A 17,851-nucleotide genomic window follows, 5' to 3' on the forward strand; every position below is an offset into this window, starting at 1 on the left:
CGGAGTTTACAATCCTCTAATCCACCTGTTCTCATGCCCACTGCTCTGCTGGGTCAGACGATCCAGAAACTCTTCCCACAAACAGGTCAGAAGCAAAAAGCATCTTTTCTTTTGAACCCAACTGTTTGGGTGCAATTATAAAAACAACTCCCACAGGCAAAGAACCCCAGAATCTCCCAAGAGATGTGTGGCCCTGACCCCATACTTCAATGCTACAGTGTATGAAAGGGGACAGAGCCGGTGGGCAGTGGATTACTCTCGTCCCTGAGAAAGGGGCAGCTGGCCTGTCTAGGTTTGGCTACTCCAGCCGCCCCCCCCCTCCTGCACCAACATCAAACCCAGATGGGGGGGGAAATAAGTGCAGTCCTCCTGTTGCCCCCCCCCCTTCCACTACCTCAACACAGAAAGCTTGAGTATTGTTGCTGATGGCATTGTGCAAGGACCACAAGGATGTTTTCTTGTTCCCTGTCCCCCTAGCCTCCCTGCCAGGAGGTGGGGAACACAGATAAAGGAATGAGTAACAAAATGAATAAGTCAAATTAGCAAATGAATAAATAAAATTAACAAACGACTGAATAAATAAGACAAAGAGGGGAAAATAAAAGGTCACATGAGGATTCAGCCCCTTGCCCCTACCTGGGGGAGGGGGAGCTAGGCTGGCATAGTAAGTAAGGAGGTGCCAAGCATCCCTTAGCTCTAGGGGCAACACCACTGAGGCAGGGACCACAGTGTAGAGCAGCTTCTAGGTTACAAAGGCAGTGCTACTGCACAGGAGCTGCGGAGGGCAGACTACGGTGGGCAGATACGCGTTCTCGCTTGGTGTAGACGAGGAGAGCCCACAAGGTGGCAGTGGGAGGGTGGATGTTCACACTCAGGACCCTAGACATCTGTTGGCTGTAATAGAAACTCGGCAGTACCCAGCTACAACAATGGGGGATGGGAAGATAGGACACACTGGGCAGAACCTGCAGGGAAACAGCCATCTAGTTACTTGGCAGTGATGGTGGCAGCAAGTACTTGTGCTTAGTAAAGGCAGGGTTGTGGGCCCAGGCCTGCACCTGGCAGGACCGTGGCCTGGGGACACCCTTGTTAGAGGGCTTTGAGTCACTTCTACTTGGCAGTGGAGACACACAGTACCCCAGCACAATGCCTTGAACGTGGTAGGCACTGGGTACCTATGACAGATGGGTATATGATTAGGATTAGCAGGCTGCAGCTGCTGTAGCTGAGGGCACAGAACAGCTTCGTGGTAGTCAGGGGGTAGTATGTTAGATCCCCACAGCCTTTCCCAAGCGGCTTCTACCCCCAGGCACACATTATTGCATGCCAATAGCTAAGGCCAGTGTAACCCGGGCTTTCACATGTTGGCAGAGATTTGGGGACCTCTTGGGGTAACCGGTTCAGGCACTGATGGCCTGGGTGGCTGGATTGTCCCTGGAGGCTTGGTCAGGAGCCCGGAGGGGGGCAGGCGTTCACTTCCAGAGCCTTTGCGCCCAGGAGAGCCATCGCCAGTTGCTCGCTGAGGCAGAGAGGGTTGAGAGGCAGAAAGTGGGCGGCCCCGAGGTCCTAGCCTCCGAGCACCTCCTCCTGGGGGAGGGCCCAGCAGGGACACCTGGGAACGCCCTGCTCGGGATAGGCTGGCGTGGAGGGTTCGGGCAGGTGGAGCAGGCAGGCGAGAGGTGGACGCCCAGGGTCCTCGGGCCAGCAGAGGACCCGCACGGACAGGCACCAGTGGGGAGGCTGGGGAGCCTGCTGAGCGTCTAGCAGAGCGAGCAAGAAGGGTGGCTGGAGAGTCAGGGGAGAGGGGCAGAGGGCCTCGCTGGTGAGTCAGGGCTATTGCCACGTTGGAGGTCACAGCAGCTGCCTGCAGCGGTGCGTGCACCAGCGGTTCCCACAGCACTGGCTTTCCACTGAGCCGAGCTCCTGTTCCAGGAGCCAGGCCCCGAATACCACGAGCCATGTCTCGGTCGTGTTGTACCAGATGCTGCTCCATAGCGCCACCGCTGCTGCCTGGACTAGGCTCAGAGCGTTTCCGCTGCAAGATCGAATTCTTTTTGCCTACAAGTTGTCCCAGGACCAAGAAGTTAGGAAAGTACCCAGGAGGGCTCTGGAGAATGAAGCTATGGCTATGGCTTGCTAGGGGTAAGAATAGTGAGCGACGGAGCTAAAAGGCTTGCTGGAGGCACGGACTGGGACTGGGTGGGTTGGGATGTAGTGCCAAAGCTCTAGGGCTATGCTCCTTGCTATGAACATGAGGTGAGGCCCAGCCAGGACCCAGAGCAGACAGAGTAGACAGGCCTCACCAATGCGACGGAGCCGGTCCATGGCCACAGTCTCAAAAGCCCTTCGCATCATCGGGAACTCCTCAAGCACCGCATTGAAGTGGTCCACGCTGAGTGAGTAGAGGCGACAGTAGGTGTCGGCCCTTACACTGGCTGTTCTCCGGCCTCGAGTCAGCAGGCAGATCTCTGCACAAGTTGGGAGAGGCTCAGAAGCCCGGCTCTTGCCCGCCGTCCCCTACCCCCAGCCCCACCCCCAGGCCTGCAGCAGCTAACCCAGCACTCTCAAATTTGTTCTTAGACTTGGGGGAAGGAAATGAATGATTACCTGATGTAAGGTCCCTAACTATCTCTAGACCTGCACATCTGAAAGGCTACTCACTTTTAAAATTCTTTCCAAATTAAGCAAACATGTCTGCCAGCCCCAGACATTTCTCATTTACTCTGCACATTAACTCCAATCCCAGGCCTATGGCTGCCCCAGGCTGTACCCTACTTCTGCCCTGAGTGAAGACCCCGAAGAAGAAGAAGAGACTAGACAGACACGGAGTGCAGTGATGGGATGCTTGGAGGCAGCGGGTGGTTAGGTGGCTGGCAGGTTGTATGAGCCCCAGTCACTTTGGGCAGCAGCTGGCAGCTGGGTTTCTGGATGGCCCCACAAAAGCTTAAGTCTGTGGGACAGCTTTGCTTTCCCTCAACGCACAGGACCCTTGCATTTTGTTGTTAATAATCCTATAGGGCCCTTGGCGCAGTACCTTGCAGCCTGGCCATGCACTGGACTCTCCTGAGAAACTTTTAAAAAGTAAAATAAATTTAAAAAGCAACCACCAGGCCGGGCGTGGTGGCGCATGCCTTTAATCCCAGCACTCGGGAGGCAGAGGCAGGCGGATCACTGTGAGTTCGAGGCCAGCCTGGTCTACAAAGTGAGTCCAGGATGGCCAAGGCTACACAGAGAAACCCTGTCTCGAAAACAGCAACAACAACAACAACAAAACAAAAACAAAAAAAAAAGCAACCATCAGGTGTGGTGAAGCACACCTTTAATCCTAGTAGTACTTGGGAGACAGAGGCAGGTGTGTCTCTGTGAGTTCAAGGCCCAGCCTGGTCTATATAGTGAGTTCCAGGACAGCCAGGACTGCATAATAGAGAGACCCTGTCTCAAAAAAAATAAAATAAAATACAGAGCTTCAGGCCCCAGCTCAGAGACTCACTGAGGTCTGGGGAAAGGTTGTTGTGTGATTTTGTAGCACTAACAGGTGGGGCCCTAATCCTAGGAAGCAACTGCGTTCTGTCCAATGCTCATGACCCCCACACACCCCCCCCAGACCTGCTGACCCCCAAAGTAGGATCCATCAGTGAGGCGAGTGTCCCGGGCGCCCCGTGCCAGCACACTGAGCAGCCCATGCTGGATGAAGTACATCTTCCTGCCCACGGAGCCCTCACGCACCACCAGATCCCCTGGCTGGAAGACCTCAAAACGGAGCTTGGTGAGCACTGCGGTGACGAAGCTGGGGTCAGCATGAGCAAACAGCGGCATGTGGGCCACTAGGCCCCGGCAGGTGAAGTTAATAATCTCCTGGACAGAGGAGGAGACTATTAGAAAGGCCCTGCCCCCTGCTGGAAGATTCCCCCCAACCAAGCTCATCTGTCTCCAGAAAACACATCATCCTGTCAAGATCTGTCAACGGATGGAGATGCTACTGTGGGTGTCAGGACCTCCCTTAGAACCTGCCTTCAAAGCTTCTCCACCGCGGCATCCTATGGTCCCTTTTCTGATAGCCTTTGCAACCATAAGACCTGCCACAGAAAGCCACCTCCTCTCAAATGCTTATCCTCCCTCCCACTGGAACACCTGATAACCACTCCCTCGTAGCCCAGGCTGCACATCCGGAAGCCCCGCCCACAAGGTCCAGCCTGGCCCCACCTCCCGGAGCGGCTCGCTCAGCTCCCCCAGGATGCTCTCCTCATCGAACATCTTGCCCTGGTAGCGGTGCTCGTAGTATTCATGGATGCGCTGCCGGGTGTCGGCCGGCAGCTTGTGGAAGGACATGTACTGCTCCACCTGCTTGTACTAGAGAGGCAACACCAGTCGCCAGTAGGAAGAGGACGCGGCGACGTAGGGCCAGAACCACGGGGGTGGGAGGGTGCAGAACGGGGACCCCGGGGTGACAAACACGGTATACACAGACACACGGATCGTGGTAAACACAGGGAAGACAGGGCAATTACAGAAAACCCCAAGTGTGGACAGAGGAGGGGCCCAAGGGCAGAGGCATAGGGACAGACAGACGGACTTCACACAGGAGCGTAGGACAAATGGACATGGAGTAGGAAAGGACACAGTCTCCAGCACTCCTCCATGCCCACCCCTTCCCTCTCCTGCCCCTACTGACCTTCTCCTGGTACTGTCGCCGGGAAGAGTCCAGGGACTGGATAAGTGCCGTGGCGTGCCCGATGAACATGGCATAGCACGTGGCACCCACGATCATGCTGAGCATGGTGAGCCAGACGTCAGGCATGCCTACCGGTGCCTGCTGCCCATAGCCAATGCACAGCATGTGACTCATGGCCTTGAACAGGGCGTGGGAATACTGGCGGCCCCATGAGTGGTTCTGGGGGGCAGAGTATGTTGCAGAACAGGCTGTGGCCCCCTCAAGAGTCTCATTCTCTACCGTCCCCCCTTTTTCCCTTTCAGCACCTCTGCACAGCCCTTCAGAGCTTCCTCTCAGCTCTCATCTGGTGGCTGGAGTCCCCAAAGCAAAGGGTCTCTTCTGTGTGTGGGGACCTTTGTTTTGCCTGTGTTTCCTTCTTTGCCTGCTCCCTCCAACACTCAAGCACTTCCTCTGTCTCGATTTCTCACCCTTCCCCTTCTCCCCTCCCCCCTCCCATCCCATCTCCTTCCATCTTCTTTCTGGATCACGTCCTACCTACTGCTCCCTGCAGCTATCCCTGTTGCTCCGGCAGAAGAGCCCCTAAAAGGCCCAGGGGTGCCAGAGCTGGGGGACACTTCTCACCACCATGCGGTTCATGGAAACCCAGCAGTCAGAAGGGAAGTCCTGCAGCATGGGGACCAGGAACTGCAGACAGCCATCCCAGTGACACAGCAGCAACATCATCCCAATGAGGTTGAAGATACGGACCACTGCACTGGCCAGGTCGTAGGTCATGTGGAAGATCTGAGGGGTCCGAGGAAGCGCTGCTGTGGACAGGAACCCCTCTCTGCTGTCCCCACCCTCACCCCCACCCCAGTCCCAGACTTGCAAATTCCTCTTGAATCTCTTTCTCCCCTTCCCAGTCTTTCAGACTTTAAAAAAAAAGAAAGAGAGAAAAGAAAAAGAAAAAAAGGGCAGGGAAGGTGAAAATGTAGCTATTAACCTGGCCTGGTTTCAAATGTCTGTAATCCCAGCTACTAGGGAGGCTGAGACAGAAGGATCAGAAATTTAAAGCCAACCTAGACAACTTTTTTTTCCTTTTTAAATTAAAAAAAAAAAAATTGGGGAGGGGCCAGATGTGGCGGCACACGCCTTTAATCCCAGCATTTAGGAGGCAGAGGCAGGCGGATCTCTGTGCTCAAGGCCAGCCTGATCAACATAGTAAGCTTCAGGACAGCCGGGACTACATAGAGATGTCCCGTCTCAAAAAACAAAACAAAATTTTATGTATATGGATGTTTCACCTACATATATCTGTGTATCCTATGTATGCCCAGGGCCTTTGGAGGCCAGAGAATGTCTGATCTCTTTGACTTGGAGTTACAGACAGTTGTGAGCCAGCATCTAAGTGCTGAGAATTGAACTCAGGACCTCTGGAAGAGCAGCCAGTGCATTAACTGCTGAGCCATCTCTCCAGTCCCCAGCCTGAGCAACTTAGTAAGAGCTTATCTCAAAATAAAAAGCAAGGCTAAAGAGATGGCTCAACAGTTAAGAGCACTAGCTGCTCTTCCAGAGGACACCGGTTCAATTCCCAGTACCCACATGGAAGATCACAACAATTCCAGTGTACCTCCACAGGCACCAGGTACATACATATGCAGTACAGTTAAAATAAACACCTAGTAAAAGATAAGACTGGGGCTATGACTCAGTGGCAAGGCCCTTGCCCATCATAAGTGAGGCCCTAGGTTCAACCCTCAGTAAGGCATGGAGGTATGAGGGCAGTGGCTGTTATTTACTTGTGTGGGCCATTATAACACATGGTTGCTATCTTCGTCTTTTATTTAGAAAGATTGAAGCCAACTCTGTGCCTAGAAGTAAACAAGTGTTAAGGCAGAAATTTGGAGAGTTCTAGAATGTACAAGCTGCCCAGGTGCTGCCTTGGAAAACAGGGAAGAGGCATACACAGAGTAAAGTCCTCAGGGCAAGGATTAACACCAGTGTCGTCTTCCCGTCTGATAATAGCTAATTTCTGGGTGTGGTGGTTTCCATCTCTATGCCCAGCACCTAGGAAACTGAGGCAGGAGGACTGCCAAAAAAAGACTGAGGCTAGCCTGGGCTATAATATAAGAGCCTGTCTCAAAAAGCTGAAACCAAGGCAAAACAGAACAAAAGCAACAAACAAAACAAAACAAAACAACTGGCGAGCTTCTGGGAACACACTGAGAAGCTGCTTTTTTTCAGTGCTTCACACACATTAACTCCAACCGTATTATACAAAAATATACCAACCAAAGTTAGTATGCCTAACACTATCAGAACCAACGAGGCGCCAGAGCATACGCGCCAGAGTATACGCGCCGAGCCTACCCGAGCCACAAAACTCTTCTGCAGCCGGAAGCCGCACCTCCTTTCCATACCCAATCTTCCACTCAAGCAAGAATCAAATAACCCTCAAGTATTTGCCCAGCTGCAGTGCTCAGCCTCTCTGTACCACAACTGACCTGTCATCCCACGCCTCATTCTGTGAACCCTCCACTCTCTCTGCCTCTCTCCCACCAACTTTGCAAAGAATTCACACTTGGCAGCCTCACACATCCTCCCCTCCCCATAAAGTCATCAGGACCTCCACCCATAGCACCTTTCCGAAGACGATAGCCCCACCCCCTGCCCACTGCCCCACCCCACCTCCTCCCACTGGTGTATGTAGCGGATGAGGCGGGAGAGGCGGAGCAGCCGCAGCAGGCTAAGGATCTTGGTGAATCTAACGATGCGCAGGGCCCGTGCTGTTTTGTAGACCTCGGCGTCTAGCCTCGGCTCTAACTCCACCACTAGGAAGATGTAATCCACAGGGATGGAGGAGATCAGGTCAACCAGGAACCAGGTGCGCAGGTAACGGGTGCGGATGGCTCTCGGCGCCAACAGGATCTCAGCGCCTTCCTCCACCACGATGCCAGTTCGGAAGTTGAGCACCAGATCCAACAGGAAGAAAGTGTCAGAGAGGACATTGAAGACGATCCAGGGTGGGGAGTTCTCCTCCTTGAAGAAAGTGATGCCCACGGGCAGTACTATGAGGTTCCCCACCATCAGCAACAGCATGATCAGGTCCCAGTAAAACCTAAAGAGGGTATGGAATAAAGAGCAAGACGGCGTCACACTCCATCAGCAGCTAGATTAATGGAAGACGGTCTGATATAGCCAAGAGTGCCCAAGACCACAAAACCACAAAATGGCCATTTCAACCCACGGAGAGTGAAAACGGGAGTCATCATTTGGGAAAAGAGCATTATTTAGTGGAGTTAGATATTTGTACTCCCTGCAACTCTGCTCCCTTGAGTATAAACACCCAATGGAAAATGCACTCTAGGGAGCATAACCAGTCATGTCTATAGCAGGATTAACTTGGAAACAACTCAGATGTTTATCAGTAGAAAATGGGGAGAGCTGGAAGAAATAGTTTAGTAGTTAAGAGCGCTGGCTGCTTTTTCAGAGGACCTGAGTTCAATTCCCAGCACCCACATGGCAGCTCGGAACTATCTGTAACTCTGGTTCCAGCACATCGGATGTGCTCCTCTTCTGGCTCCAAGGGTACCAGGCAAATAGAGGGTACATAGACATACATGCAGGCAAAACACACACACACAGAAAAAGATAAATAAAAAATTAAAAAACAAATGTAGAAACAAGGCATAATACACGGAGGTAAGTATATCCACAGCTTAGAACAGCAGCATAGACAAATCTCACGTTTGGACAAAGAAAACATTTATCTTTATTTCATGTACATGGGTATTTTGCCCTATATATCTAAGTACCATGAACGTACAGCAGCCAAAGAGGCCCAAAGACACTATCAGATGCCCTGGGACTCAGGCTACAGAAGGTTGTGAGCCACCGTGTGGGGCTGGGCACCAAACCGAGATCCTCTAAAGGCAGCCAGCACTTTTTTTCTCTTTAAAATAATTTTAATTTTTATTGAAAATAGACTTTTTCATACAACATATTATGATCTCAGTTTCCCCCTTTCCCGACTCCTTATAGATCCTCCCCTCCTCTCCACACACCCAAATCCACACCTTTTCCTCTCTCTTTCATTAGCAAACAAACAGGCACTAATCAAACACACAAATAAGTCAGAATAGGACAAAAGAAACAAGCAGGGGGAAAAGTGCCAAAGAAAAAGCACAAGAATTACATAAGGATGCAGAGACACATATACATTCACAGACACACACACACACCATTAAAATTCAAAATTCAGAAACCGTAATATATAAGCAAAAGGCTCGTAAAGCTTTTTTTTTTAAAAAAAAGAAAATGCCCAAAGCATTATAAGACAAAAATCCTCCTAAAATACCATTGAAATAATTTTGTGTTAGGCATCTACTACTGACATGTGGCCTACCCTTAAGGTCTGTATACCCAGTGAGACTCCATTGGAGTTCTCCCTTTTTTTTTTTTTTTTTTTTTTTTCCTTTTTAAGAGGTTGTCAAGTGAAGAACAGCTTCTGGGTTAGGGATGAAGGCGTGTGTCCTCTTCCCATCTCAATGCTGGGGCCCCGCCTGGCTTACACCTGTGCAGAGCCAGTGTATGCTGCCACAGTCTCCGTGAGTTCATATATAAGTAAGCCCTGTTTGTGTCTGGCACCTTCCACCCCTCCACTGACATTTACAACTTTTCTGTCTCCACTTTTGCATAGTTCCCTGACTCCTGAGGGAAAGGCTTTGATGGAGACATCCCATTTAGGACTGAGAGTTCCAAGGTCTCTCTCACTCTCTTCCCTACACAGCTGTGGGTCTCTGTATTTGTTCCCGTCCACTATGAGAGGAAGCTTTTCTGATGACGATGATCACGATCCTGATCAATAAGTGTAGTGGTTTGAATTAAGAAAGGTGGGCTGGAGAGATGGCTCAGTGGTTAAGAGCACTGACTGCGCTTCCAGAGGTCCTGAGTTCAATTCCCAGCAACCACATGATGGCTCACAACCATCTATAATGTGATCTGATGCATACTGTATACATAATAAATAAATCTTTAAAAAAAAGAAAGAAAGAAAGGCCCCATAAAGCCAGGTGTAGTGGGGCATGTATGCCTTTAATCCCAGCACTCAGGGAGGCAGAGGCAGGTGGATCGCTGTGAGTTGGAGGTCAGCCTAGTCTACAAAGAGAGTCCAGGACAGCCAAGGCCACACAGAGACCCTGTCTCAAAACAAAAACAAAAACAAAAACAAAAACAACCAACAACCGCCCCCCAAAAAAAGAATGGCCCCATAGGTTCATATATTTGAATGCATAGTCTCTAGGGAGTAGAGCTGCTTGAAAGGGTTAGAGGGACCAGGAGGTGTGGCCTTGCTGAAGGAAGTGTGTCACTGGAGGTGGCCTTTGAAGTTTCAAAAGCCCACACCAGGTCCAGCTTCTCTCTCTGTCTCTCAACCTGAAGCAGGATGTAGCTCTCAGCCACTGCTTCAGCACCATGCTCCCTGCTGTGGCGATAATGGACTAAGCCTCTGAAGCTGTAAGCAAGCCCTCAATTAAATGCGTTTCTTTTGTAAGGGTTGCTTTACAGCAATAGAACAGTGAGTAAGACAATGAATATAGCTGAATGTTCTTTTTTGGGGGTAGGGGACGGGGATGGGTTTCAAGATGGGGGGGGGCAGTTGGGGGTTTCTCTGTGTAGTCTTGGCTGCCCAGGACTCATTTGGTAGACCAGGCTGGCCTCGAACTCACAGAGATCTGCTTGCCTCCCTGAGTGCTGGGATTACAGGCATGCGCCACCACACCTGGCTAGCTGGATGTTCTTAGGAGTGATTTTATTGCTACCTTCCTTTAGCAGAACAATAGTATTTGGTTTTCTCATAGGTCCAGAGGAGCCTATCTAGCCTCAGGTTCTGGCTGCTCAAGCAGTGTCAGGCATGGGTTCCATCCCACGAAGTAAGTTTTAAATCTAATCAGACAGTTGTTGGTTACATCTACAACGTTAGGTCGGGCGTGGTGGTGGTGCAGGCCTTTATAATCCCAGCACTCAGGAGGCAGAGGCAGGCATATCTCAGTGAGTTTGAGGCCAGCCTGGTTTACAAAGTAAGTCCAGGATAGTCAAGGCTACACAGAGAAACAAAATGAAACAAAACAAATCTACATTTGTGCTACTGTTGCACCATTGTATCATAGTGACAGGTAACCATTGCAGATGAAAGGGTTTGAAGCTGGGTCAGTGTTTCCTTTCCTTCTGGTAGCCTGCAAGAGTACCTTTCCATACCATGAACACTGGTCAGTAAGGGCGAGCAGAGAGTGCTCTTAACCACTGAGCCATCTCTCCAGCCCTTAAGAAAATCAGATATACACAAAGTTCCAAAACAGACATAACTAAACTAGTGTGTGTGTGTGTGTGTGTGTGTGTATCAGTCTTGGCGAACCTGGACTCACTTTTGTAGACCAGGCTGGCCTCAAAATCACAGTGATCAGCCTGTCTCTGCCTGTCCCAAGTGCTGGCATTAAAGGCATGCGCCACCACCCTCGTCCTTATTTTTATTTTATGGTAAAATAATTTTCTTTTTGCTTAATACTATTTTCTTTATTTACAAGTTAAAATCAAGACACACACACACACACACACGATGGACCAAAGGCTAAAGTAGGCAGAAAACTAAAACCCTCAAAGGCTTCCAAATGAAGAGAGAAAGCAGAAAGGAAAGAAAGCAGAGACACAGAAAGATTCTGCTTCCTTCTCCTGAAGAGAATGAGGAAGTAAAAGACACATCTATATATTAGTGCCTGTGTGCATGCCATAGCACACATACAAAGGTCAGAGGACAACTTGTAAGTTCAGTAACTAAATGTACATAATACAAAGACATCTATTCAGGCAAAATACACACATAAATCTATTTTTTTCAAAAAGTACACATGCACACAGCTGTACACACACACACACACACTGGCACCAATATTGTTTTTAAAACTTCTAAAAGCTGGGTGTGGTGGCACACGCCTTTAATCCTAGCACTTGGGAGGCAGAGGCAGGTGGATCTCTGTGGGTTCGAGGCCAGCCTGGTCTACAAATCAAATCCTGGACAGCCAAGGCTACGCAGAGAGAACCTGTCTTGAAAAAACAAAAACAAAACAAAACAAATTTCTACAACTACGCACCCTGTGCTGATCTCACTGGGTTGTTGGGAAATTTTCCAGAGACAACGAACCCGACCGTGCTGTACAAACAGGAGCTGTTGTTATGGCTTCGCCACTCTTTATCTCCAGATTTCTGAAAAAGCGGCTGCTTCCCCATCTCCAGGGCTGTCTATTTCTAGTCTAGGCTGTCCTGCCCTTCTCAGTCTTCCCCAGCCCATTCCTCTTCTCTAATGGGGCTAGAACAGGGACTCTGTTTCTCTGTGGGTGGGAGAACTGTCATCCATTGCTACCCTGCACTCATCCTAACTGGGCTTTTCAGGGGTGCCTATCCCCCCCCACACACACACAGCGCTTCAGATGGCTGTACACACTACACACGGAGAGCTCCCCGGGAAACCCCACGGCAGCATGACTTGAGCTGTGCACTCTCCTTCCCTCCTCTAGGCTGCCTGTGCATGCCTGGGCTCCGGCTGAGACAGGCAAGGGCAAGCTACATTGCTTCAGAAGAAGCTGTGCAGATCAGAGGTCAGGAGGGACACAGGGGACACCTTTATTCAGAGAAAAATCACCAGAGCACACATGATGCTTTCAGGTCTAGGACACAGCTAATCCCAGCACAAGTCCCAAGCACAATCCCTTCTGATTCTGATTGCAAACTCAAATCCTCTCAGCCTCTGAAAGGAGCTTGCTGGTTCCCAAGTCCAGACCCACCCCTGGGCAACCCCTTCGGACTTTATGCTTTCACTCAGCAACAAACCCTTGGTGCTTCCTCCTCCTCCTCTCTTCCCACAGCCACTGAGAGGAAATTTTGCACTGCGAGACACTGGGAGAGAGGAGGAAAAGGTTTGCCTCGCCATCAGAGAGCATCTTCACAGCCTGACTCACAGGCAGTCACAAGCCCAGCGGGTGATGTGGTAGAGGACTAGGAAGGAACACCACTGTGAGGGGGATATGGCTTCTGGCGATCCATGTGAGGGCCAACTGGGGGAGGGGAGGAAATCTGCTGGAGAGGACTGGAGGACTATTTACAGGGAGTGGACATTTGATGGAAGATACTGTTTCCAGACTCCAGAGACACACCTCGTTTCTTCATCTAAAAGCTGTCCTTCAATGTCCCCAAGGGCAAGGATGATTTTTTTTCCTCCCCTAGCGACCTTGATGTAGATAGACGTACAGCCTGAAAGCGACCCTGAAATGGCTACATCTCCACTCTCTGTCCCTTATCTATGGGAAACACCTAGGCGGCGGCTGAGCCCCTTCTGAGTACCCGCCCCGCCCCGCCGCATTCCGCCTTCAGCACCACGGACAGCAAACAGCGCTGCGGACCGGGCTGACCCCCTGTCTCCTCTCCAGCGTCGCGGGCTTCCTTTGTACTTCAGCGCCCTTAATTTGTTCTGCTCAACTGGGCAAGTGCTTAGTGTGTGGGTCAAGCGTGGTAGAGAGCGGAACTAGGCTTCTTCCTTAGGTCTCCCAGCTTTGGGGTATGATATAATTTCACACACCCTCGAGAAAACAGTACTGGAAAGGAGGCAAGGTTTCCAAACTCAGATATTCTCTGTGGTCCAGGTGGGTCATGGGTTATCCTGCATTGGATAAACCAAGTCCCTGAAGATTCTCTTGATGTTTGCTGTCCCTGATGTCTCCCTAACCTGACAAAACACAGAGGATCTCGGGGAAACCCGCCTAGGAATTCCCAGGCTGGGTGGGAGGAGGTGACTCCGCAGGCTCTCTACCCGGCCGGTGGCACTGCTGTCCCTCGCTCTCCCCGCTGAGCCCCCCGTACCGGAAGTCGCTGTAGGGGTGGATGATCCAGGCCCCGGCGGACTTCACCCTCTCCTGCTCGATTTCCACCGCTTTGTGGCTACCGAAGACCCGGAGAGAGAACTTGTTGACGGTCGGCTGAAGCAGCGTCCCGAGCTGCCTCCTCTTCGGCTCGGGCGCAGACTCCGGGACCCCACCTGAGGCCACGCGGGCCTGGGCGGGAGCCGCGGGAGGCGTCTCGCGCGCAGGGGTCGCCGCTTCGCCGGCCCCCACCGCCGGCCGCGCTTCCTCCTCCATGACTGCTCTCACTCGAAGGGCCTCTCCAACGGGTCTACGGCCATGGCGGGCGCGCTGGTCCCTGGGAGCAAAGCCCGGGCACCGGAGCGCCGACCCGCGTGCGCCCGGGGCGCGGGGGGCGTGTACAGGCGACAGACGTGCGGGCGCTGCGCCCCCTGGCGAGGGCTGCGCGAGACCGGGTGGGGCGGGCGGCGGCCCAACTGCAGCCCACACCCCCTAGAGGGCGTGGTCTAGGGATGCTGGGTGTTGGGGGGTGGGAGGGCGGGTAGTGCAGCTCGCTTTTGGAGGCGGGAAATTCGCTGGGGCATGTGCAGACCAATAGAACGGAAATTTGAGATTCTTCTTCCCCATCCCCTTCCAGGGTCTTCTGTTCTGATCATGATCTTCCTCAGCACTTACCTAGGTGTCTTCCTCTGGCTGAGATCCTATAAACTGCTTTCAGCTGTATATTTTTTCCTAATTCGTTAAGCCAACCTATATCGAAGGCCACTAACTTGAGTGCATGTTAAAGTTGCAAAAATGAGCTACTAAGTCGATGGTTCCTCTCCATAAACAGGTCAACAAACAGGAAAGCACCAAACTACATGCCACTGAGTGCTGTAAGTGCCAAACATCTCAGTTTCTCCCGTTTGTTTCCACTTCTTACTGCCACTGCCTTAGATCATCTCCAACTAAATTACTTCAGGAAGTTTATGTTTTGTTTTTGACACGGGTTGTAACTCGGGCTGCTCTTGAACTCCTGATCCTCCTGCCTCTGCCTTTCATGTGCTGGGATTACAAGTGTGTGCCACTAGACTTGGTTTCAGAAGTTTTTAATAATCTTCAAAATCTGCCGGATCGCAGGGCTCTAATCCCAGCATTGGAAGGCAGAGGCAGGTGGGTCTCTGAATTTGGGTCCAGCCTGGGCTACTTAGCAAGTGCCAGAAAAGCCAGGACTACATAGAGAGACTCTGTCTTGGGGAGGGAAAAAAAAAGTCTTCAACAAATTCTCCCAGACCAATTCGTTTTTTCAGTCTGCAAGTAAACTTTCTACAATCCACATGGAACTGGGCAGTTTACTTAAAGTCCTTCAAAGTTCTCCCATTTTAGAAATATAGCTGCTAAGACTGCTTTCCAAAGGACCTGGGTTTAATTCCCAGCACCCACATGACAGCTTACAGCTGTCTATAACTCCAAGATCTGACACTTACACAGACACACATGCTGGCAAAAGACCAGTGCACATAAAATGAAAATAAAAAACTTATTTAGAAATGCATTTCAGCTCCTACTCGCCAATTACTAAAAATTTATACTTAAGTCTCAACAACTTTTATTTATTTATAAATTTTATTTACTTTATATGTCTGAGTGTTTTGTTCCTGTTTATGTCCTGTGTGTCATGTATGAGCCTGGTTCCTGCAGAGTTGAGAAGAGGGTATCAGATCCCCTGGAACTGGGATTAGGGATAGGTATAAGCCACTATGTGGGCACTGGGACTTGAACTTGGGTCCTTTGAGAGAGCAGCCAGTGTTCTTAACTGCTGAGCTGTCACTACAGCCCCAGCAATTGCTCTTCTGATTTTTCTTTTTCTTTTTTTTTCTTTCTTTCTTTTTTTTTTTTTTTATTTTTGGTTTTTTTTTGTTGTTGTTGGTTTTTTTTTTTTTTTAGGGGGGTTGTTTTTGTTTTTGTTTTGTTTTGTTTTTCGAGGCAGGGCTTCTCTGTGTAGCCTTGAATGCCCTGGACTCACTTTGTAGACCAGGCTGGCCTCGAACTCACAGAGATCTGCCTGCCTCTGCCTCCCATGTGCTGGGACTAAAGGCATGTGCCACCACCGCCCAGCCTAGTCCTTTTCTTAAAAGCTAGAGCCACAGGTGATGAAATGCCTTGGCCTGCTGTCACTGGGCCTTTAGGAATAGTTTCCTGCTTGCTATTTTCTTTCCAAAAACCGATTTGGATCATACCTCTGCTGGGAGGCTTAAAACCACATTCTTATCTTTTCCCCCAGTCTAGTCTAGAGCTTTCTAAGAGCAGCTTGGGCAGCACTGCTTAGAACAGCTCTTGTCCCAGGTTTACTTTCGTTTGGTGTTGTTTTGAGACAGGGTCTTATTATACAGCCTTGACTGGCATGGCACACAATGTGGAGACCAGGTTGTCTGGAGTTCATAGGCATCCACCTGCCTCTGCCACTGTGCCCGAATTCCATTACTTGTTTACAGGTCTGTGTCCTCTCCCCTTCAATCCTCAGACTGAGGAAGTTCTGAAGAAAAATAAACTTGTGCTGGGTACAATGCTGGGCACACAGTGAATAGTCAGCAAATGCTTGTTGGAAATGACCTAGGAGCCGGGCATGGTGGCAAATGCCTTTAATCCCAGCACTCAGGAGGCAGAAGCTGGCAGATCTCTGTTAGTTCAAGACCAGGTTGGTCTATAAAGTGAATCCAGGACAGTCAAGGCTACACAGAGAAACTCTGTCTCAAAAAAGGAAAAAGAAAAGAAGAGAGAGAGAGAGAAAGGACTTAGGAAATCAAATTGTCCTGCTTGCCCAGTTCCTACACACACACACACACACACACACACACACCTTTTGAGATAGGTCTCTCTTATGTAGCCCTGGTTATCTTGGAAGTCATTATGAAAATCATGCTGGCCTTGAACTAATGGAGATCAGCCAGCCTCTGCTTCTGGAGTGCTGAGCTTAAAGGTGTGTGCCTACACGACTGACTCTATTTTCTAGATAGAAACTTTGTAGCCTGGTACAGTGACACATCTCTGTAATCCCTGCACGGGGGAGGCAGAGGCAGGGGAATCTCTGTGAGTTTGAGGCCAGCTTGGTCTACAGAGCAAGTCCAGGACAGCCAAGGCTACACAGAGAAACCTTGTCTAAAAAAGAAAAAGAAAAAGAAAAAAAAAAAAAGAAAGAAAAAAAAAAAAAAGGGAAAAAAAAAAACCCAAACTCAACTATTTTTGTCTAACAAAGTCTTATCTCCATTTAGACTAGTTTATTCTTTACCCAGCCCCACTTTAATTTCCCTTAACTTTAATATATTTATTAACGGGGGCTATTTTGTTTCCTTACCAATTCTCCTTTTTGACAATTTCCCAATTCCATTACATAGTGTTTTCTCCTTTCTGTGTTTTTGGTTTTGTAGCCCATACCCTTCAGGTCCTCCTGCCTCAGGCTTCCGAGAGCTGAGATTATGGGCATGAGCCACCATGTTTAGCCGCCTTCCTTCTCTTTCTTTTGTTAATAGTAAACAGGGGCTAGCAGATGATTCAATGGTTAGGACCCAGCACCCACATTGGACAGCTCACAACTGCTTGTAACTTCAGCTCCAGGGGATCCAACGCACTTTGTGGCCTCATGAACGCCTGCACCGACATGCACGTACTCTGCTACAGACACAAAAATAATTATGGTAAATCTAAAAAGAATGATTCAATAAGTTTATACTTAATACAAAGTAGCTAAAACACCATGGTTCTCTCTTCGGGCACCTAATCTCCCCTTCCTTCCTGGCCAGGGACCTGCCCCAAACATGCATGATTTTTGTGCAGGACAAAGAGGAAGTTTTTCTTTGCTGGCATTCGGGAGCAGGAGGACATACTTTTCAAGTTTTGTTTGAAGAATCAGACTTGGCAAATCCTGAGGGAGTGGTTTGCCCAACAGTGATACAATGTACATAACAATCCTTTAAACATACAAAATTAAATAAGCCACAAAAGTCTTCGGGTGAAGAGCCAGACGAAAGTGGCAAGGGGAAGGATGAGTAGAGACCCAGCAAAAAGCGAGACAAGCTACTAGCGCCTCGGGAGACCAGAACCAACAGGCGCACCCTAAGCCGCGGAACGGCCCGAAAGGCCCGGTGTGCGGGGGCGGAGCCCATCGGAGGCTGGGAAGTGACGTAGTACGTGCGTGCGTGCGTGCGCGCTCGCTCACGGCGGCGGCGGCGGAGCGGAGAGGCCAGAGCCGGGAGACCGAGCTGGGATCGGGCCCCGGGCGGGGGCGGTGCGAGAGGCGCCGAGCGGATCCTGGGGG

At 50.3% G+C, this 17,851-nt stretch overlaps 1 protein-coding gene across 1 annotated transcript; it reads right to left on the minus strand.

The window, feature by feature from the left end:
* Window positions 1-969: 969 nt before the first annotated feature.
* Window positions 970-13,943, minus strand: Hcn3 (hyperpolarization activated cyclic nucleotide gated potassium channel 3). The gene is made up of 8 exons (XM_051157507.1): window positions 13,559-13,943; window positions 7,340-7,769; window positions 5,294-5,455; window positions 4,673-4,891; window positions 4,204-4,350; window positions 3,615-3,855; window positions 2,304-2,468; window positions 970-2,058 (listed from the first exon to the last, which is right to left on the minus strand). The coding sequence occupies exons 1-8, from the start codon at window positions 13,831-13,833 to the stop codon at window positions 1,358-1,360; spliced, it is 2,340 nt and encodes a 779-aa protein (XP_051013464.1). The 5' UTR covers window positions 13,834-13,943; the 3' UTR covers window positions 970-1,357.
* Between the last annotated feature and the right edge of the window lie 3,908 nt (window positions 13,944-17,851).

Source organism: Acomys russatus, chromosome 15, assembly GCF_903995435.1.
Source record: "Acomys russatus chromosome 15, mAcoRus1.1, whole genome shotgun sequence".
Lineage (NCBI taxonomy): Eukaryota > Metazoa > Chordata > Mammalia > Rodentia > Muridae > Acomys > Acomys russatus.

Coding starts and splice junctions, on each gene's coding strand:
- Hcn3 (XM_051157507.1), bottom strand. CDS start 13,833: ATGGAGGAGGAAGCGCGGCCGGCGGTGGGGGCCGGCGAAGCGGCGACC. Junction 3,856..4,203: donor TGAGCGAGCCGCTCCGGGAG/GTGGGGCCAGGC, acceptor TCCTCTGTCCAG/GAGATTATTAACTTCACCTG. Junction 2,469..3,614: donor TGATGGATCCTACTTTGGGG/GTCAGCAGGTCT, acceptor CAACTTGTGCAG/AGATCTGCCTGCTGACTCGA.